The 22829-nt window shown below is 38.9% G+C and overlaps 1 protein-coding gene across 1 annotated transcript in view; it reads left to right on the top strand.

The window, feature by feature from the left end:
- Window positions 1-281: 281 nt before the first annotated feature.
- The window catches only part of LOC104281149 (ubiquitin carboxyl-terminal hydrolase 32-like), a 60560-nt gene continuing 38012 nt past the window's right edge, over window positions 282-22829 (top strand). The window contains 7 exon segments of the mRNA XM_009879050.1: window positions 282-367; window positions 5144-5314; window positions 9718-9836; window positions 10775-10902; window positions 17704-17809; window positions 18384-18502; window positions 21835-21994. Coding sequence (XP_009877352.1) covers window positions 282-367; window positions 5144-5314; window positions 9718-9836; window positions 10775-10902; window positions 17704-17809; window positions 18384-18502; window positions 21835-21994 — 889 coding nt within the window.

The following is a 22829-nucleotide window of genomic DNA, read 5'->3' as shown; positions in this document are numbered from 1 at the left end:
GTATATTTTAATTAAACGGAGAAAATGGCAAAAACGCTGGAATAGTTACCTGAATCATGACCTCGAGTCGGGTGACTTGGCTCGAGTGACCATCTCTGGGGTGTTCCCACCCTCCCCTCCCTTTAGCCCGTGGCAACACATAACGAGCCTCTCCTGTCACATGGAGCTGTGCTGATGAGGCTCACAATGCACTGTGCTTACCCGGTGGTGGATTTGGGGCGAAATAGCGATCTCTTTTCTGGAATGGTGTTCGTAAGCCGCCCAGGTTAGTGTGCTCACCGATGCATCGAGGTGGAACGCGCTGGTTTGCGGCCAGAGCGGCTGGGACGAGGCTGAAACCAACAGGACGGCTCCTGGCTCGTAACGGGTAACTCCGGACAAATGGAGGAGATGGGCGGAAATGTTACTGTAGTAGAGTTTGAGTTTTAGAATGGTTTTTAAATAGTCAGTGAGACGTTTTGTATCCTAAAAGGGGATTTGACTTCTCTTGAGCTGCAGAGAGCGGCAGCGGAGAACTGATGGGGAGTGTCAGTCGCCGCAGTGCCATGCGTGCCTCGAGCCATCGGCTCCAAAGGGAAAGGGAAGTCGTGTTTTTCAGTGTCTTGAATAACAGTTTTGATGATTTTTTTTCTTTAAGTGTCCAAACCCTTTGAAGCTGTTTTGCTTAGTTTCAAGTCTGAATTGGACCCAGAAGTTCTGAGAGGCAACGTGACCAGGCTGAAATAAGAGATAATTGCGTTCTGTATAAAAATGTGCTCCTTGTCCTTCAAAAATAAAACCTATTACAAGGCCTTTTGAATTCTTCTTCATAAACTGTGGGTTTTATTCACATTTTATCTATCTTTTTTTTTACCTGACCTTTCAGTTGTTATCCACTCATACAATTTAATTTCATGTTAAGTATTTAATATAGAATGTATACTTAAATTTCTTTTGTCTTTTGGATTGATACTCCTTATCATGATTTATAATGATAATAGAAATGCTTAGGCATTTTTTGACAATTGTTTTAAATGATCAGTTTTACTGCATTAATTTGAAAGTTCTTTTAAAATTCTGAAACCTTGAATGAAAAAAATGTGGAAAAAACTGAGAAACCCAAGCAGAACAGAAGTGCCAGATTTAATAACTCTGTGGATGGAGAGAAAAAGAACTGAAAGCATTGGGGTAGTAATTATGAGAATTTCAGTTTTGCAGATTAAATTAGTCTAAAACTGAGCTTGAATCTATTTCGGGCTGAAGCAGCGCTTCCTTTCAATCCATGTTTCTAGTTGTTAGGTCTTATTCAGAAACAGAATCTTAATCTACACAGGAAATTTCCTAGTCTTGTAAGGAAGATTTTTACTGCATTTTCCCGAAAAATGTGATACAGTTAAATCCTCGATTTTAGTTTAAAAATTAGAAAAGTGGATTTGAACTTCGCATAGCTGAGGCATTACTTTAGGAAGAATCACCACTGGCGATTAGTGCAGTAGTACAGCCACCTCTGTGTTCTGTGAGGATGTTAACACAGGTTGTTATCAGTGGAAAAGTAATATAAGAATTTTTTGGTCCCTGTTTTCTAATCTGGCAGCTAACAACATGGATTTTCTTTTCCTAAAGAATTATAATCAATCTTTTTGCCACTAACAGATGCCCCACTTTGTGGTTAGCTGCAGTTCAGCGTTGTCTTCTAATCACCTTGCTTGGGGAATAGTTGTGTAAATGTCTCCTTTGAACTAATCTTATTCTTTAAATGAGTAGATTGCACTGTAGATTGGTTAAAAGAGGAAGGAAGCATAATATACATTAATTCGACTAAAAAACACTGACTATATGTCTGCAGAAGAAAAGGGGTTAAAAAGCAGAATAGAAAATATTTGATAAATATCTCCTCATATAAAATATTCATAATTTATTATGTAAATGTACTGCTTCTAATAGAGACTGTAGTGTCCTTGGGGATATCTTGTGAGTCTTTTCAGGGATTCAGGGAGCTGTTCCAACTGCTGACGTTACTCAGGGCGTTGTACTCCTTGGTGTTAAGTCATTCTAATACCTTTTCTGCTTCTGTGCTTCTCTTTTGTGAAACAGTGGACGGTGTGTTTATATGAAACTCTGAAATTTGAGTCATCATGTCAGTCTAAACTGGTCAGTGGCGGTAAAATTACTGAGAGATGATTTCCCATAGGGCTGTGACGTGGTGTGTGGAACTACGCTGCTTATTTCTTGTGGACATAGCGCTTTAGAAATAGTACTGAATATTTTCAGAGATGAACCTTGTAATAGAGCACAGATATACGTCAAACTAGTGTGGTGTCTTTCTTCAGAATATTAATGGTTGGATGTTAGTGGAGAATTCTCTTAACTAGAGATGCAGTAGTGGAAATGAGGTTTGGAAGTGGTGACGGCGATTGTTTGCTGTTGTCTGATTCAGTTCTTGGTGTTCTACCAAACAAACCATAGGGTCCCCGAACTAACCATATGTTAGTTTTTATTTTATTTCTGGACTACATAGGCTAGTGTCTCTACGTGTCATTCTGCTTTTATATTTCAAACATTCATGTGTTTATGACTGTAGCAGAACACACAAATTTGTGATCTGATACTAAAATAGTTCACTTTGCATTTGCGTTTGAGGTTATATTTTAGACAGATGTGTCCCCAAGAGTTGAGAAAAGGAAGGCTGCATATACAGAGCCTTTTGTTGCCCATCACCTCTATGAGTACATACATGTGTGGGATGTCTTTGTGCCAAAACTTCTGAGTGAGTAATATTTTTCTTCTAACATTAGAAATTAAGATTTAACAGTGTGTAAATATCTGAATCTTTTATTTTTCTTTACTTTTCATAGTATTTAAGTACTACACTTAACTAGAGTTGGTTCTTTTAGCTGCCAGAGACACACACTTGAGTAAATACTTGATCAAAAGTCTACCAGCCATCACAAATTCAAACTCCTTGCCTTTAGTCCTCACTAAAGGCTGTGGGAAACACTGCAGTCCTGTGCAGAAGTTGCAAATTATGTTTAAGGCTTAGACTATATTTTTTCGAATTAAAAAACCAATTCATAGTATAGCTGCATTTAGTATCTTTGTTGCTGTTGGGAGAGAGGATGTGAAATATTTGTAATTGTTATATCATAATTTATTTTGTGGCAAGGTCCTTATGTGGTGTTTGCTTTTAGATAGCTGGCATTTGCTTTTGCCTTGCGTTTTCATAGTCTGTTTATTTCTTGGAAATGAGTTAAATAATGTAATTTTGTGTATCTTAACAGGCATAAATGTTTAGATGACTTTTATGGTGATGATAAAGTGGAAACAGCTTTTCTGAATTGTGCAGAAGCTTTTCTGCTCACCTGTGAAAATAGAAATTTTCAGGATATTTGCCAGGAAAACTTACGAATGGACAGCTCACAAAAGCAGAGCCTAATTTCTGATCTAAATGGGGCTAAATGCCCATTCTAAATGCTGAAATCCTAGAAATAACGTACAAACTACATAAACTCTGATGAACTGTCAGAATGGAAGTAGGAGTGGAAAAGGAAAGAAAAATGAGTAATAAAGAGATTAGAAACCGAGCAAAGAGCAGTGACCGTGCTCAGGTGAAGGTGGGCATCCCGGCTTACTTTATCTTGGGCTTCCCTAGCTCGTGATTAATTTCTGTCCACGCTTGTGTCTTTGGAAGGGAGTTCAGGGTTCTCGGTGCCGTTGCTGCAAGGTGGCTTTTGGCTGTGTTTAAAACCACTTCTTACTTGTACCTCTAGTCGCCGTTTGTTTTGTTTTTCCATGCTGCTCGTGTGCCTGACTGTGCTGGCCAGCTAGCTGGGGGTGTTGTAATAATTTATTCACAGCATCTAGAGCAGTAACAGCACCTCATCTTGGAAGAAATGGTAAGTGCTCTGGCAGGTGGCGCTCTGCAATTAATCAGGGCTAGAAATAGATTTGTTTGGTCTTTGAGAGTGAGTTTACCAGTTCTTTAATTGATAATGGTAATTATTTTTGTCCCTGGCATTGCAGTCTGCACTTAAATTTGGGGTTGTATGGATGGCAAAAGTTATTTTAACGATCTGCAGAGCTTTCTGAATTTTCAGGTTCTTTCAGGTTTCTTCTGTGGCCTACAGGGTTGGCTTGGCAAGCATATCAAACGAGGGTCCTTTAATTCCTGAAGATATGAAATATAGCCAATAAGATTTAAGTGCTCAGATGGTGGGAGGATTATTTCGCTGTTGGGGCTATTCTGTAGCAATTCCTACCCACGCTAGTCTTGTGGGGAGGGTTGTGACAGAACGTGCACTGATTAGGTTTGCTTGAAGCAAACATAATCCAGATAGCAAAGCCACAGCGTATGCCCTGGTGGAGATGCTTTACAGATGGATGAAGCAGGCTAGTAATACTTAATGGCATTCTTTTGGAGGATGGTAACTGTGAGAAGTAAGCTCTTTGAAGATTAAAAGCATCGCACAAGCGCTAAGTATTCATGTTACAGAAAATTGGCAAATCCTATTGTAATAAGTAAATCTTCTTCCGCTCCGCGCACACAAGATGTTAAAGCTTTGGTATGCATTATGGTTAGGTCTGATAGAACCAGGAACAGCTTCATGCCCAGGACGAGCCACTGCTACCAAAAAACCCCAAAGAATAGGTGGAAGGAAAACAATACAACTCCATCAAATCATTTGATGTTACTATTTTTTTAATACCAAAAGTGTGTTGCAGTTATCCGTAAATTCCTGTTAGTAGTAAGTGTCATGTTAAGACTAATATGTTTTTAGCGAGATGCACTATGGAAGTTGAATAGTGTAATTTTAGATACTCTGATTATGAAAGATTCCCTAAAAGTGCATTATTTTTTTGCTTTATGGGAGGCAGGGTTTTTTGGTCTGTGTTTTCCTCAAATACTCTCAAGTGGATTCCTTCTTGGCAGGAGCAGGTGGGTGTGGAGCTTGTCTTTCTAGTCATAGCTGGTTCATTTATCTCAATTGTATTTTGCAGTGTGTTCTTATTTGGGTTTGTTCCCAAACATACTTTCTGTTCACTTGCACTTTTTACCTCTTTGAAGCTTTTTAGTAATTGCTTTTGTTCTTGACAACTTCATAACTGCAGCCATTAAGTCACAATAAAGACTAATGAAAAAAGTAATAAAATTTCCATGTATAACTAGGATGAAGATTCCTGGGGGAAATATTGAGCAAGTGATTACAGGGAAGATAATTATCTGGTTAGAGAATTATATGCCCTGTGAGTTTGATACTGAACCTGTAAAATTGTCACTTGAAAATCAAAATATTAGAATTATTAAAACCCAAGATGTGGAAGTCAGGGAGAGTTTCAGGTAGGTGAGTTTTCCTTGCTTTCTGAAGGGATGATCAAGTTGTCAGTTTTTATTAAAGTTCAGGTTTGGTTATTTTTAGGAAAGAATAAATGCAGTGTTATGCTGATGGTTGCAAATTAATGCTTGCTCTGTTGAGGTCTGCAGGGCTGCTGCTTTTGTGTTGGTGAGTTTTGCGAGTTTTTTAAGGCACTGACATAGCAAGCTGGTTTTCATCCAGTAATGACATTGGAAATTCAGATTTTGTGTGTGTGTCTAGAGTATTGTAGGCATTTTGATGCTTATGATTCTGGGAAAAATTACCGGCCCTGCTCGATATACTGTGAGAGACTTTAGTCGGATGAGCTCAAAGTTTTTTGACCCTTCACCTTAACTGAACTTTTTATCCTCTCTGTGGTTTGTGTGTTGTGTTTTTTTTTTTGCTTCCTGCTTGTGTAGTAATTTATTTCCTGTTTTGATATTCAGCATTGTCAGTACATTGTGGTCTTCTGCCTTGATTTGGCTTTTTTTTTTTTATTACTAGTCACCTGTAAAGTAGAGTAAATAATTTCTTTTCAAATGCCAAACAAAATATTTTAGGCTTTGGAGACATAAAGATCAGCTTTTCGGTGCTGTTATTGCTACTGATAGTAATGGAAGTGGTGAGTTGCGTGTTACTTTTGTCATTCTGGCAGAAACAGAAGTTACCAAATCGCTGGTTTGTTTTCAGCAGTCACTACTTTTCCCTAATAAGATGAAAGGAAAGAGAACAGATCGGTGTGTTGTTTCTGTGCCCGGTTTGTTATAATTCCGTTAATTGGCTGTCAGTTTATAGCAGCCGTGGCAGATTAACTCCACCTTCCCTCCGTTAAGCTATTGGGATTCCGTCCTTCTCACTGATTAAAGCAGCTCCTTAGTAGTAGCTTATAGTACTTTTACAGAGAGTCTCAGATCATTTCTCAAAGGGCTGTCTGATGTGGACTAGAATTTATATTAATTTTAGCACTGAGACAACTGGGACGGGGAGAGGTTAAGTGCCTCTTGCCTGAATGTCTCGGGCAGTATTAAAAGAGTTGAAATCCTGTGCTTTCGTTCTTCCCCTTGTCTGCAGCAGCCAGCTTTTGAAAGCTGCATTTTGTGTCTCACCCTGTGCCATCACAGCGTTTTACGTCATTGTGCTTGGATATTGAAGGGTGGGGGAAGAAGCATTGTAAAGGAAGGTGTTTTTTTGTGGCTGGTCTGACTTTCCTGATAAATATTAAGAGAAATTTAAAATGCATTTGTTGTGCTCGCTCTCATTCCCATGTCATAGGCAAGGTGTGTAGTAATTACGTTATATAAGCTGTGGTAAATCCATTAAGCCTGACTAACCACTTCTTTTAACCTTTAAACAGGCTCCCTTCAGAATGAATATTTGTTTCTTATAATGCTTAACATTCACATGGAACGGCCGCATCTTAAGCAGCCGTCCACCAAAGGATGGCCGCTCGGGTGCTCCTGGCTTCTTGCTTCGGGGACAAGTTCATGGTGCCCAGCAGAGAGTGTGGTGACCTCAGTAGTGTTCTGAGTGTTGCACCATAAAGAAAATATAAAAATTAAGAAATATTTAGACTACTTTATTACAGCATTTGAGTAAAATGTTCTATGGAGGTAATTTGTACAAACGTTATTTTAGATTTGTTAATCTCTAAGGAAGTATGATGGATTGTGGAACGTAGGTATTTTGATGAGTGAGGAATTGGCTTGGATGTACCCATTTCCTTCTTCAAAATGGGGAGTGAACAAGCAAACGTATCAATACTGGATGTATTTACTTATATAGTCGTATTTGTATAATGACTTTTTAATAAATTTCACTAGCAGTCTTGTAGCAGTGGAGTAACTTGCTGAGACAAGTATTTGCTGAATTTTGCATGGATGTGTGTTGTGTAAAGTTATCCTGTGCTTTTCAGTACAACCTTTGTCTTGAAGTGACTGAGGTTGTGCCGTAGGTTGAACCATACGTTTCTCACAATGTATTTTAAAACTTTCCAAGATAAAGACAAGAAGGTGGGGGTGGGATTAGTGCTACAGGATGTGGAAAGAGGAATGTTTCGAAATGAATAAAGAATGTGTCTACAAAACTTGCCAAAGCTCTGCTCTAAGGTTGATTTGCTCCAGTTTAGTGTAGTCAAAGAGAAATTAATGTACCTTTCGAGGTGTTACTTTAACAGTACAGAATGGGTAAGCAAAAATAATAGTATCTGCTGTCTGAAAATAAACTGTGTGATATGTAAATTCTGGTTTTATGTACACTCCTTGGGCTACAATTTTTATACAAAATGGACTTAAATTTGAGTGGTTGTTTGAACACATGTAAATACTTCAAAATTTGGAGTACTAGACAGTAAGCGCTTCAGATAATTAACCTTGTTTTTAGACACCTCTCATTTTTAAGGGGTTCTGTGCCTTTCTTTTTCAAATGGAACATTATATCCAATGTCTAGAATGGGGTTATCTAACATTAGGCTTCTACATTGTGTATTTTTTCTAAGGCAGATTCCCTGCAGCTCTTGTTTGTATCAGTGACACAGCTGATGGGGATCCCGTCTGAAGTTCAGGTCGGATTTATATGGGTGACAAAGTTTAAGTCTAGAGTTGGGCATCTTTGGCTTGCATAGTTTGAGCTTCAGATATGGTTTTATTCTAAAAGGAAGACTCCAGGATGTCTTGGTGATAGATGTATGAAGTGAAAGCAGTGCAGAGAGGATGTTTTCCAGCACAGAGCTGTTTGGGAAGGCACCGAACAAATCACTACCTGGAGAGAGATGAATTAAAAAAAAAATGTAGAGTTGGAAATCCATAGAAACAGCATTAAACTTAAGTAACGCTATTAGACTAAAAATATCCTCAGCACTTGGATGAGCTGAAGGTTTGTTACAATTACTGTAAGTTGTGGTGACATTTTTAGCTGAGGTTGCATGGTTTCATTTAAACTTTATTAAACAAATTAGAGCTCAAATATTCCTGGGAGACTTGGATGCAGCACTAATCTTCTGTTAAACTTTCTTCATTGGACACCATCCAGCTAAGGTGGCATTGAGGAGGTTTGTGTTAGTGGAGCTGACAGAATGACATAGTTTGTGACTGTTCCTTTTCTGAATAGACCGTTTATCTCAGTGGCAATTTTTTGGAACTAGGCAGCTACATTTTTAAGAATTAGAGTACACTAACGACTGAAACTTGGTTTTATTATTTTGAATTGGAAACAGCACAAAGCTTCAGTGATTTTAAGGTGTAAAGAGTTAGGTGTGTGGTTCCAATTGCATCGCTTTCTCTGCCGTAGTATTGAGATTTTTCCACCTGTTATTGGTAGGAGCGATGTGGAGATGGATTTTGCTGTGTTGACTACCATAAAGTTATTTTGGGAAGTCTTAACATGTTCTGGTTTTCACTGTCAGGTTGTGAATGCAGCCACAGAGTATCTGGTAGCGTTGCGTCTGCCTCGTGCGCCTGATGGAAGCAGCTTGTGAATGGTCTTTTTTTAGTATTTGTAGACAGCTGTCTCCTGAAAACGTTTGGATCTAGGTTGTTTAGTAAAACAAGGAAGCCAGAGGCCTCCCCTTTTTACATTCTTGTAGCAATCCTGAGCTTTTCCTCATGAAACGTGCTGGGGAGTTGTCCCTGGGGGTGCAGACGCGCTGTAGTCGCGCTGTGCCTAAGAGGTGTGGAGGAGCCGAGGGGAAGCACCCTGTGATGTGAGGGACCGCTTGGAATTTCTTGTACGTGTTAGGAGGAAAGGCTGCTGCGGCGTGAGGGTCCGTTTTAATTTTGCTTCCTCTTTCTATAATTCAGAAGAGCCGGCAAGTGTGGAGAGTGTGGCTTCAGGTTGTAAATACCGTATCCGAGAGTCTGTTTCCAGTTAGCGAGGGAAAAACGTGGAATAAAACTGTGACCGGTGTGCCTGGCAGGGTTTGAGCGTTCCTTAAAGTGTCATGTGTAAAGACACAAAGAAAGAAAATTACTCTATTGGCAAATGTTAATATGAAATGGTATAATTAAAACATCATATAAAGCAGGTAACGGTATTATACCAACATTCTTCTGCCATATAATTAAAGTATGCTCATTTTATTAAAACAAGATATATGCTGATGGGAACCTGCATGTGGCTTTTACTATGATTCTATGATTATATAATTGATAGTGCTGGTTCTGTGGGTCACACTTCAGATTTAATTAGATTTTTTTTTTTTTCTAGTCAAAAGTACCAATAATCTATAATGAAATTTGAAAAGAAACATAACCTGATTTTATACACAGTTGTTAAGTGAAGTCACTAGTTTATTCTGGTGTTGACTAGCATTAAAGTTAGGGGGGAACGTTTCAATGTGATTGACTTTTAAGGAGTGATTAGTCTTATCCTGAATGAATTAATTGAAATGTAGAAGTTTTAAAGAGAGGGCTGGATCAAGTGCTCAGATGTTCCCTTTTATTTTGGCTGACAAAAAGCTTGACAAGCTTTTGGCCATGTCGGTGTTGTTTCTGTCTGGCTTGTTATATCAGGGTAAGGAAAATGCCTTACTACAAATACAGTGAACCAGCTACCCCGTACAGCGTCATTTCTTTTGCCTTTGAGGTGGCAAATAGCTCTTTCTGCACCACGTGGTGACTTACGTGTCCTCCAGGTCACGGCATGATGTTGTCTGCAGCTTGATTTTTGGCAAAGGACTTGTTTTGCTCAGTGAGATCACCTCTTAAATACTTTTGTTAGAAAGTTGCTTTATGCTTGTAAAATTCCAAGGCGGTGACGGCTTTTCAGGAAGCTCACGTGCAAGTATAAACAGGGCGTCCTCGAACTTTTCACGTTTACAGATTGTGAGCAAGTTCGAACAGGATCTAGCTGGCAAGTGGATTCTGATTGTGCAACAACATCTTTGGTGAAGAATTACATTTAGTCCAGAGTTTAACTAGTATTCCTGTTAAATTCATGCTTTACTCTACTCCTATGAGATGATTAAATATATATTTTTTTTCCCTGTGGAAAAGTAGACTGATTGCTAAATGAAACTGCTTAAAGCATGCTGCTGGAGCTGCTCCTTGGTAATATTCACCACTGTTGGTTACAGATGATTTCCCCGGCTTACATGCAATGTAAAATTGATCCTAAAGCTGGCTTATTTTCTTCTTGTCTGACAAGAATGGTGCTTAATTTAGAACAAATTATAACACGCTATTGTAGTCAGAGAAAACTGTTGTAACCATCGATGTTAACTTTAGGTCTACTTCAGTTCTCTGGTTTGGGGAAGATTAGATTATTAGATCTCATTTTCTAGTAGTGAGATTTTCCCACTATCCAGGTGAAGTCATGCATTTGATTTCTTCCTGTCTTCTTATTGTAAAGGTAAATGCAAGATGTGTAGAATTGTCAGTGTCCCTAAGCTTATTCCATTTCCACAACAACTTTACTGACCAAATCTTTTCTCCTCCTCTCACTGAACACAGTTACAGACATAGAGCTAAAGCGACTGAAAGATGCTTTCAAGAGAACCTGTGGACTCTCGTATTATATGACTCAACAGTGCTTCATCAGGGAAGTTCTGGGTGATGGAGTCCCTCCAAAAGTTGCTGAGGTAATCTATGAACTTGCTGTTTTTCTGGGGAGGTATAAGCGGTTGGTAAGGTATGCCTGTAGATGTGCACGCACAGATGTGCCTGTGGAGACACACGAGCTAGTTTAATTTCTTTCCTTTTTTTGGTACAGTGTCACAATGTGTGTTCTCTTTCGGTTTCTCTAAGATTCCATTGGCTTTCACTTTTTTTTTTTTTTAATAAAGCACAGATTAATCTTTACAAACTCTTTAAAATAATTTGCTGTGTGATAAATGTATAAATTAACTGAAAAATGGCCAGAATCAAAATACGCTACATGGGTATAAATACTGTGCATATATGTCTATAAACCATAGTAGTACCATCCCGCGCATGTGCATGTTTAAAACTTTCACAGTGTTACCCTTGTCTTGAAAAAGAAATTTGAATATTGTTGGTAGAGAAGAATAAGATTAGCCAGACCTTTCAACTGATAGCTTGCTGCATGTCATTTCTAATCACAGCTTCTATTTCTGGTATCTTCAGTGTTATTGACCTCACAGGCAGCGAGCGTACAAGTCTTCCAGTTTTATTTAGATAATGCGAGTAGTGAAGTGTGCATAGCAAAAGGTTTAACACTGTGGTAGAGTGTTACTTTTTTCAAAGCTTCATCTTTTCTCCATTATTTTTTCCGTTTTTTCTAAGTGTTGATAAAGAGGATGATACTACTTGGCCTGTAATATAGTTGACAGTTTGATTTTTATGTGGGTATTCAAGCGCTTAAGAGGAAAAATTGCAGTGTGTGTTAGCACCATCAAATCAAAGTATTTGATTTGCCTGGAGCTTAAAGCATGTCTTCAGGATTAGTTTCTGTATATGCTGTCTGGTTACTTTGACTGTTAGTAGCCCATAAGATTAAACAAAAAATATATCCTACACTGTTGATTTGAAATAATATAAAATGTGGAGAATTTTACATTATGAATTAACATGTACTTTTTTTTAAATCCTTTTTGTGCCAGTATTAAAGAATTACTGATGTGAATAAAGGAAGCTTTTGGTCACAACTAGAGACTCCAGGTTTTCAAATGTCTGCTGGCTACTTTCTGACATATTTTTTAAAAAGTCTATCCTTAAAGACTCGGGTTTGGTGATGATTATCCCTTCTATCACTCATTACAGTTGTAATGCAGTTCTTGGTTTCCAGTTAAGGGGAAGTTAAGGGGAGAATCATAAATTGGTTTTGATGTAATCTCATCAAAACTGGCACATCAACATTTCAGAGTTCTAGGGCAAATGACCGTGTGCTTCTAGCATTCCTGTTCAGGCAATGAGTAGTCATATATGTGAGCTTGAATGCTGTAAATTGGGCAAACTTTGGATTTGATTCTGCTCGTACCATAAAGGGCTGCTTTGTAATTCCTGGCTTCAGGATGTGGAAAAGCAGGCAAAGTCATTAGGCAGCTTAAAGCCTTGTTCTGAGTTTTAAGCCCTTCAATCATTAAAATTGATTATTTTGAGCCTCTGATGGCTGCGCTGTCTTCTCTGCATGTTTTGAATAATAGTTTTTCATATCTGAGTAGTGATAAGCCTTCAGGAGTTCATGAAATGAAAACCACAGAGTTTTACAGCAGGGACATAAAACAGACCTGAAGCCAGTGGAACTTTGGTCAAACGATTTGCCTGATTGTCGTGCACATGAAACACATTTTTTTAAAATGTTCGGGCTGGTAATGTTCTCAGAGGATCTCTCAGAAGAACGGAGTTGAAGACACATTAATGACATGGAATTGAGAGATGTGCTGTGTCTGCATTGTTTTAACTGCAGGAAAAGCTGGTTGAGTGATGAAGTGCGTGAACACAGTATTTATTTTTAAATCAAAGGAAATACTGTTGTGGGCACCTCGATAGAAAAAGTGCCGTTCGAAGGAGGTAGAAGGACAAGAATACTGATGATATTTCAAGACAGCATTTTTAGTAGCTTTATATTTCAGACTGAGGAGGGGAAGAATGTTGAGAAAGGACCTCCCTAACTTCAGTGTGTCATTTAAATGACTAATCAGATTATACCTTTCATTTGTACACCTACATGTATTACCATTGTCAGACGGCTTATACACAGCATTGTGCAATACTTACTAAGTAGTTAAGTGTCAGTGCATCTTTTTCTCCAGGTGTGACTAGTTACTTAACAAGCCACAGTCCAAGCAACACAAAGAGAAGAATTTGTCACAGAAAAACAGTGATTTCTCATTTGTTTTTTCATAGATGTATTTGTCTGGGAAGTCCTATTAGTGTATGATATGTAAGAATTCTTGCTTGTGCTCTTCACGGGAGTTTTTTTGATTGTCAAGAGTTGTGTTAAGACTTAAACTATAGCGTGCTGCAGAGCTAATGGCATATTTTTAAAAGGTAATGACTTCAATGTAATACAAAGGTAAATTGCTTACATATGCAATGTAGCCTTGAAGGCATCTTGTGAAATCAGAATGACTAGACAGAAAGTGTGGAATTCAAATCTCTGCCATGACATTGGCCATGAAGCATGTGCAATCATTGTGTCCAAACAGAGCACAAATTTAGTTTTAATAATTTAGCCCTTTGAGCATTTGTAAATGGATTAAACTTTAGTAATAGAAGAAGATGATCTGAGCACCCTACAGGAACTTGATGTACTTGGGTACTGCTATGTCTTACACTGGAGCGAAACTGCAGGGTCTATGTAATGTTTTCTGTAGAATTAGATCCCTCATTTGCATTTACTTGCCTTCAGACATCTCTTAATAGTCTTAAGTGAACAGCAGTGAAAAGCGATAGCTTGAAGGGTGGGCAAGGAGAGGATTTACTTAAGGTAACAACACAGGGAACTATTGAGGTAAGTGTCTCTGGGAATCTGCTTCAGCTTCATGTCTGGTAATAACTATGATGGATTTTTTGCTACCTTATTTCCTAATACTTCTTCAGAGGTTGTCTCGAACACAATTTGCAAATGAAAGGCAATTAGAGTAGTAAATGTCATGTTGCTCATCTGTCTTAGCTATTTCCTTTCCTTCTTTTTGCCACGGTGGCACTATGTGGCTTCCATCTATCTGGTGTCCGTGACAGGCCAGTGAGTGGTTGTGTTTGGTCACTCCCAGCCCTGGCTTAATTTTTACTTCAGATGGAAACCACCCTGTGATAGTCATCCCCGTGGCTCCGGTGTTCAGACCTCCTCTTCCACCCTTTCCCCGTGCTCAAGGACTGGCTGCAGCACTGCCTGCTGTTACTGGAGGGGAAAGAGGGGATAGAAAGAGGGCTTCTGCTTCCAGTAACTTTCTTCGTGTTCTACTTCACCGTGTGAACCTCTTGTAGAGTCCCAACACATTTAGTTGGAGGTACTCGAGGAAGCACAGAGCTGTGTTGTCTTTGTCACTAGATATTTCTGAAGCCAGCTTCTGAGCCTCACTCTGTTATCCTCAAGAGACTCGAAGGAGATGTGGAAGTCAGTAGGCATATATCATATTCTTTGGGAGTTTTTAGCTGATTTCTTCTCCCTCACCCCCGTTGTTATTTTGTGTTTGGTTTTTTTATTTTTTTTTAATGGGAAAAACTACAGATTCAAAGCCTCACAGTGATGTGACTGCACCTGTTTACAGAGGTTTCCTGTAACTGCTGTCAGCTTGTTTCCATCTTTACTCAGAACTGTCTCTGAAAAGTGTCACGTTACTGTCACCTTGTTTTTTGCAAGTAATTTATTATGAAACATTGTTGTAACTGATTAAACTAGTAAGGGAGTTAAATTTTCTTTTCTTAGTAACAAATATTGGTCAGCAGATGACCTCAAAAGCTGTTGTTTTTAGCAAGACAGGAGGATTTTAGTTCCCCTCATGTCTGTTTCTGGTGTTCGGCTAATTTATATATAAATCTGGCGCCAAATTTTGTTACATTTTGCCTCATCAGTGTAAAAGGAACAAATTCTTTTGAAGTACTTTACTGATTCCTTGGGCTACAGTTAGAGTTACAGATATTGGCAGTTCTCAGATCTTTGGTAAACGATTTCCTGGCACAGACTGGTGTCGATGAGCTGCTGACTTTTCCATCTCGTTTTGGGAGCTGTGGCCCTCACGTTTTGCAGAGGGATTTCAGCCTGTTGAAAGCTGTTTTCCTCCTTGTTCCGCTTCACCGTGATGTTGTGCTGCCTGACTCCTTTCGAGGGCACGGGTGAGAACAAACCGCACGTGGTTACACAGAACGTCCTGTGTGGTTATGGTGCAGAGAAACGTCTCTTGTAATATCTGAAATGTCATTTATGTAGTTATTTTGTACCGGTTGCACAGTCGTCTTCATCCTGGTTACGTATTCTCCCCCTGAGGTCACCCACTTTGAGCTGGATTAGTGAAACCTGACAACAAAAATGGTTAACTCAGGCTGGAGCTGGTTCCCTGATTTCATTCATAGCCCTGCTTACATGAAAGCTTGTTTTGGCATGGATGTAGGAAGTGCAGTGTGGGTGGGAAGGAGTTGTTGGGGCCAGGGGAACGGCCAGCGCTGGCCTAAACCAAGCGATGGGAACTGCACTGTTAAAACAGGCACGAGAAAAAATACTTTTAAGAAAAATTGAACTCTAGGCAGTATGCATCTGCAAAGAAAACAGACAAAATTCTAATCGTACTGAAAGGTAGTTTTGATATATTTTTTCCAATCTGTTGTTTTTCTTTGTGTTTTTTCAAATATGAATTTATACTAAAGTGTTCACTGGGTGCTTCTAGTAGATTTGTGACCCTAATTCTGCTGTTTGTGGGAGGTCCTCATACAGCGGTAGATTTTGTGCTGGAACAACTTTTATGCTTCAAAAAGTCCTAATTAATATGCGAATTTGCACATGCCTGTACTGATTTTATTTTATGCTGCTTTGAAAGCAGGTTGATTTAATCAGTTTAAAACTTCAGTGTGTTGGATGGATTTGCAGGATGTCCCACATTTAATATTAGCAGTAGGCTTTTTTCCCAGAACTGCCAATAATCTCGAAGATGAGTGTCCTTCCAGTTGCTCGTACCATCTCTCACTGTTGGTTTCTAGTCATTCCTGAGTGTAAATATTTCCTGATGGTTATGATTGAAATTTTTTAAAAAAATAAATCCAATGTGTTTTAATTCTGTAGGTTGGTGGATTTTTGTCTGCGGGCCGCAAGGTGTTGTGATTCCTTTGGTAGGCTTGCAAAAATGGCTAAAATTCATTATGCAAGCATTTGTAGACTCCAAGGAAAAAAAAACCAAGCAAACCAAAACCAAAGAGGGCTTAGGAGGTCAAAAATGTTAAAAAATGTTGCTTTAGCTGTTTAAAAACAAACAACAGGCAGGGGGAAGGGACACAGGTGCTGCAGTTAAGATCTATGGGTCCTATCCCGTGGTTTAGTAATGATTTGCTCGGTGGGTCCTACACAATAATTGTGAGACTCTGCTGACTTCTCAAGTCTCCTATTGCTGTTTGGCTAAATTCTCAAATAAAGAGTGTAGTCAGGGTTTTATTGGAGAAAGATGAAAAAGGCGTACATAACTGCATGTGCATATCCTGATTTTAATGTTTATTTAGAATGTAATTCAAATACGAGCAAAGAAAATACCATTTAAAATGTGCACAAGACTTTTCTTAGTAGAAGTTGATCTCTGTTCCTTTATCTTTCTCTCTGAAAAATGCATATTTAAAAACCAAGTTCAGCAAATAAGGCTGCTATCCAAACCATGATCAGTGACAAATCACTTTGTTCTGGTCTTTCAGAGTAATAGCTCCCTGTCAGTTAGACTTAATGCTTTCTTCTTATCTAACATGCTCAGTGTGATACCTATAAGAAAATCAAATTATAAGACATAGACACTGAAATAATGCTTCTGTGTAAGAACAATTGATAAGTTTTGACTGCTTTACATTCGAACACCTAATGCAGATTTCTGTCTGTGGTACGGATGGACTGATGCTTGTAGGAATGGATTTGGTTTTTACAAGAGGAGTCGTGTTTGGAGGGCGGCACAGCGTCCGTGTTTTCTTGTGCTCTGTGGAGTTAGAGGCAAGGTGAAGTGACAGACTGCAATAAGTGACTTGGTAATTCTCTTTTACTAAAACTGGTTGCTCTTTGTCCTAAAATGACTTCCTTCCTTCGTATCTGGTATGTCACCGTCGCACCACGGTTACGATGCCGTTAAGCTGCAGCGTGCGGACCTGTCGTGTGAACAGCGAGTGCTTCAGCCCTTCTGTCAGCTGCGGTGGTCCTGGTGGCAGCTCTGTGCATCTTCAAGTAACTTCTGAATAAGAGCCCTCGTTAAATTCCAGTGTTAGAGCCGGGTACTAAACTGGAATGGTCATTCTAGCAAGAGTGGCAGGTTTCAGATGGTGAAGGTGGAGTTGATGGAAGGTGGTTTTTTGTGTGTGTGTCACATCTTTCCAATACAGAGTTTTTGATGGCTGACTGGAAGGGCCTCTCCTGTGATTGGGGCAATGAAACACTTCATGCTCCAACAACCTCTTGATGGCTTTGAGACTATCAAAGCCCAGTCTGGGAAAGATTTCATCTTCATTACCGTGATAAAGAAGGCCGGAGAAAAAGCACCAGCAAGCAAGCCAGAAGCTATCATCGTTTTTTTTTTTTATATTGCTGTTCATGGAAAGTATCTGCATTTCACTAACTACTGGGAAGGCTATTTTATTAAGTACTGGAAGAGTTACAAAACTGGAACAGAATTAATATTACAAGTGTGTTTAGCTGAATAGGAGGTGACTAGCCTAAAAACCATCTAAGACTAGGGTCTCGGCATACGTTGTTGCATTTAGTTAACTTTTTGGTTGACTTCTCTGTTTAATTCTTCTAGGTTATCTACTGTTCATTTGGAGGAATATCCAAAGGGCTGCACTTCAATAACTTGATAGTTGGATTAGTTCTACTTACAAGAGGCAGAGAGGAAGAGAAAGCAAAATGTAAGTAACTTAAAGCAGGTCCAACAGGGTAGTGGATAGTGAGTGTACAATACACTTGTGTAAAGAAAATGTAACTTGTAGTATACTTAGTCCCTATTTGTGTATGTAACCAGGGCATACATTTGCCAATAAAGATAGGGGTTTTTTTATTCTTTTTTAGCTGTATATTTTGAAATTCAGTGCATTTTCGTTTTCTGTACTTGCCAAAATGAAATGTTTAGTAAGACGTCGTGAATGTAAATGTTAAGATCCTCCAGAAAGGCTGTTGATCATGTATGTGGGCAGAGGAAGGAGGACGGCACTGATATTATTCAAAACAAATGAAAGCATCTGCCTACTGACTTCTGTTGTTTTGTCTTCCTTCCTAATCTGACTTGATAGTATTTCTTTGGATTAGTGGACAACGGTAAAAGAAAAAGGAGATGCTTCTTGACCTAAACCTTGCTGAGCTATGTTGAAATTGAATCGAACTAAGTGTCTACTCTTTAGAGTCCTATGATTCTCAGCCAGTTGTAAACTAATATTTGAAAAATGTAATTACCATAGTTGCTTAAACATTTCTCTGCTTCCTCAGATATTTTCAGTCTCTTTTCTAATGAATCTGGGAGTTATGTTGTCCGTGAAGAGATGGAGAAGATGCTGCATGTGGTTGATGGGAAAGTCCCAGATTCACTCAAGAAATGTTTCTCAGAGGTATTTCATGCAGATTTTATCCTACCGCATTTACAAAAAAGGAAAAATTCCATTGAGCAGTTTATTTTTCTCTGACTTAGATATATATTCATGCATGTATGGGAGCAAATTGAACTGTTCAAATTGGGTGAAAGCTTCTCGTTTCTTATATTGTAATCTTACACGTAATTTGTATTGATGTGAATAGCAGCTTGGTGCATAAATGTAGGCATTCTCCATGCTACTTTACTTACTGCGCTGATTTAAAAGATATAATTTCCCAAGGGTGTATATATAATGTTATCAAGTGAATTTAAATACTAATATTGCTAGTGGAATTTTATTCATTAGTGTGGGCATTTTATTGCGATTGGGGATGAAATCTAGAACACAGATCTGAGAGAAGAAAGTCAGTCTACATCCTGGATTTGAAAATGCCTGCCAGCAGTGGTTGCTTAAAAATAATAGTTTTATAGTATTACTTCTGTCTTGCTGTGCCTGCCAGGAGCTACATTTACATTTGCTCTTGGTTGTTTGAGAGATGTAATCTTTATGAAGCTTGCTGAAGTCCTCCCCCAAAACAGGCTGCTGTTACTTTGAAATATTTGCATCCTGATGAGTTGTCAGGTTTTTGTGCTTTGGTTGCTCATGTGTTATCGGAGGACTTACAGGTCAGTAAAATCTAGTCATCGTTATACATTCCACTGAACAATCGATTGACTAGAAGCTTTATTTCTGAATATCCAATTATTTAATTACTTTAAATTTTATTGTACTGCGTTGAAGACAGCTTTGGTTATGGGCATTGGCTGAGGCAGACGCGTTTAATCTGGCGGTGGTACCTTCTTGGCTTCTGTAGGCAGTGATTACATTTTTCATTCTTGGCTGGAATCATAAATCGTATGTATGCTGCAGTCCAGTTTCTGGAGCTGACCTGCTTCAGTATTTCCTATTGGTAATTTCTCATCAATACGATGTGATGAATTACACCCGAAAAGTTAATTGCACGCTGTCTAAGAAATCCAGAAATACTTTATGAAGACTTGTAGGAAGAGGAGTATCAATCTGGCCTCATACCACTTTCGTCTTCAAAAAATGCTGTATATTGATTTTTCTTTTAAAATGAAAATAGTGTAATAACCCACTCAGCAGGATTTGCTGGTCTGTTAATCATACTAGGTCATTGCTGGAGAGTGAGAAAGTTTAATGTTCCTGCTGTGGGCCTGCCTTCCTGCCGTATGGCCGATGAGTTTATGCTTTCAAGGATGATGTTTATAGGTACTTCTGCTCTTCAGAATTATTGCCTTTGCTCATCGAGAAATATGAGCTTTAAAACACATCTGAGTTTTCCCTCACTCTTTTTTTCTGAAATACAGGAAACAAATTCAGAGATGCCGATATTGCTCTGGTTGTTCAAGTCCCATCAGCTCAGCTGTAAACACTAGCTGCTTCAAACGTTTTTTTCCCTCCCTCCTGTCCAAAGCTTTCCTGCCTGACTTCTTCCTTGTCCTTCCTCTAATCAATTAGAACAATGCAGAGTCTCTGTGAAATGTGACACAGCTCTTGCTCCATTTACAGAAAGCAGTGAAAAAAGTAGAGGGCAGGTAGTAAGAAAATGATCTTGTCTCTGATCCAAAATTGAAAAATAAATAACAGAATTGAGTAATGGCAAAATTGAAAAATAAAAGTTAAAAAATTGTGGGCTGCTTTTTCCTTCTCACTTAATTTGACAGTAGAGTTGCTTTTCTTAAAGCACGTGGTTCCATAATGGGTTAAATCCTGCAAAATCCACATTGTTGAGTTATCGTTTTCCTGACTGTCATTCATTCTCCTCCCTTTGTGCTGGCTCAGTTATTTTTACGATGCCTTGATGAACTGGATTGGGAACCTGATCTGGCTGAGAAGTAAGCCCTTTTTCTCTTGCTCCTAATCCTGTAGGTTTTTTTTCAGCTCGATCTGTTTTGCCATATGACTGTGCTAATGTGACTGCTGTCACAAAGGAGCGGGGATAAAGGATCAGGAACAACATTGGTAGGAGGAAGGCTGGGACCACGCTGGCAGGCAGCAGTATGGATATATACGGATTAAACTGGTGACAGAAATGCAATGTAGCATCTTGTCTTCCTTGAATTATAACCACGTGGAAGTCTGTGATAGTAGCTATAAGTATTGGAGTATTTCTGCATGTATTTGTCAGAGAAAAATGCAACTCTCTTCAGTCTAGGAAAAAGAGGCGTAAAAAGAATGAGTACTTGGAACCTGAAGTAATCCTTTACAAATGGGATAGGAAACAAATGTTTCAGCAGTGATGGTGATCAACCATCTGAGCAACCCAGCGAAGAAAGCAGTGGGGTTTGAGTTTTCTGCAGTCGGCAGTTGCAGGTAGTCCGTGGCCAAATGCAGGTTGTTGGATTCTGTAGAGGTGTAATTCGGTGAAGTTTAATGGTCTGTGATATGAGGGAAGTTTAAATAATCAGGGACTTGAAACCTCTTTCACTTTGCAGACCCCTGTTTATTTCCCGTGGAGATTAGGATCTCCACATAATGAGTTTGCTCACTGCTAATAGGGTGGGTTTTATTTTAGTTATTTTTGTATGTCCTGTTGAAATTACTCTGCTGATACCGGTGGTTTCGTGGCCACAGGTTGGAAACCATTCAACCAAATGGTTTAAACAGCCTCTCCCTCATTTAAACTCTGTGAATCTGTGGGTTTGATGTATTCCTGAACATCCTTGAACATCCTGAACATTCCATGATATCCAGAGATACCCGGCAAGAGAGACTGACTGAGGAGATATGATGAATGTCATGTTTGCATGTGTGCTCCAAAGTGGGGTTTGGTAAATAGAGGTGAAAAATTGACATGGCAGTGCAGTGATTAATCGTATTATTAGTCATTCTCAATTCTAATTTTTCTGCTTAAAGTGTTTGTATACTTGTGCAGATAAAACAGAATGTTTATGGTTTTATAGCACCTGTTATTTGGCACATAAGAGCTTTTATCTATCATAATAAATTTAAATTCATAAAAATAACCTATGTTCTTTTGCATTGTAAGTAACCATTTTTTTTTTCCAGTCCCTTTAACCTGAGGTTCGGAGTAAATGACTTTCCAAAGGTCACGTTGAGTAGGTGGTTGAAATGCAGAGAGAACTGAGGAGTCTAATTTCCCTCCCAGTGCTGTATTTCAGAACTAAATGGAAAAACAGGCACAGCTCCAAAGAAAAAAAATATTTCAGTACTTATTTTTACATGAGATTGTCCCAGTTGTTCATACAGCTGGATGATTCCTGCTTACTGGTACTGAGAAAGCAGAGAAAAACAACTCCTGTTTTCTTTATTTTTTCTTCCAGGGTGAAAAGGTAAACTATGAGAAGTTCAGGGTTTGGCTGCTGCACAACAAAGACGCTTTCACGTTTTCCCGTTGGCTGCTGTCTGGAGGGGTGTATGTGACCCTCACCGACGACAGCGACACTCCCACCTTCTACCAAACCCTGGCTGGAGTCACCCACTGTAAGTAAATGATGCTTGGTGTAATGCGCGTGTTTTTTCCAAACGGTTTCAGAGTTCACAGACATAAACTGTTGCCTTGCTGTAGCTGTTCATTAAATCTCCATGCTCGGGTGAGATACGTGCAGTTCTGCTCAGCGAGATGGATTTCTTCTTGCTGATTTGTTCTCCACTTTTTGTGCTGCGACGTGTAAAGCATCGTTATGTACGAGGACAATGTGGGTCATTATTTTTAAGAGATAACAACACTCAGGTTACGAGACTTCTTATGGTAGAATTTTGCTACAAAAAAAAAAGGAAAATCTCTTTCACAAATACATTTATCTGAAGTGATTTGGCATTAATACTGGTTTTATATTTGGTCTTGCAGATAGAGTGGCTCGTAAAAGTCTTGAGACAGCTCTGAAAATAGTGCTTGTTTCGCAAATAAATATTACCTCTTAATTTACCTTCTTCAGTAAAATAAGTAATGTCCCTGGCATGTGATATAGTCAGGGAACTAAATTAAGTAAAGAGAAGCCTCCTCAGGATTTGCATTTCGGAATAATCTCTAAAGAACGAGTGCTTCCTTATGTCTATATTAATGTAAAAGAAGGAGCACCTGTTTTTTAAATTAAATGTAAAAACAAAAGACTGATAAATTATACTTGATGTGCAAGTATCATATAAGCATATGTTACAGTAATGCATTAAGGGACTTTGGTATCCCTCGGAGAAGGGCGTTTGCTATTGAAATGTCAGTGATTTGAGCAATTTGGTTCCGTTTTATGTATTCTCAGAGATTTTCACTGTGGATGTCGGCATGGCATTTCATCTCTTTAATGGGTGGGTTACTTGA

The sequence above is a fragment of the Apaloderma vittatum genome, unplaced genomic scaffold (genome assembly GCF_000703405.1).
Source record: "Apaloderma vittatum isolate BGI_N311 unplaced genomic scaffold, ASM70340v1 scaffold23551, whole genome shotgun sequence".
NCBI classification, from domain to species: domain Eukaryota; kingdom Metazoa; phylum Chordata; class Aves; order Trogoniformes; family Trogonidae; genus Apaloderma; species Apaloderma vittatum.
This window is presented reverse-complemented; position numbering and strand designations above follow the sequence as displayed.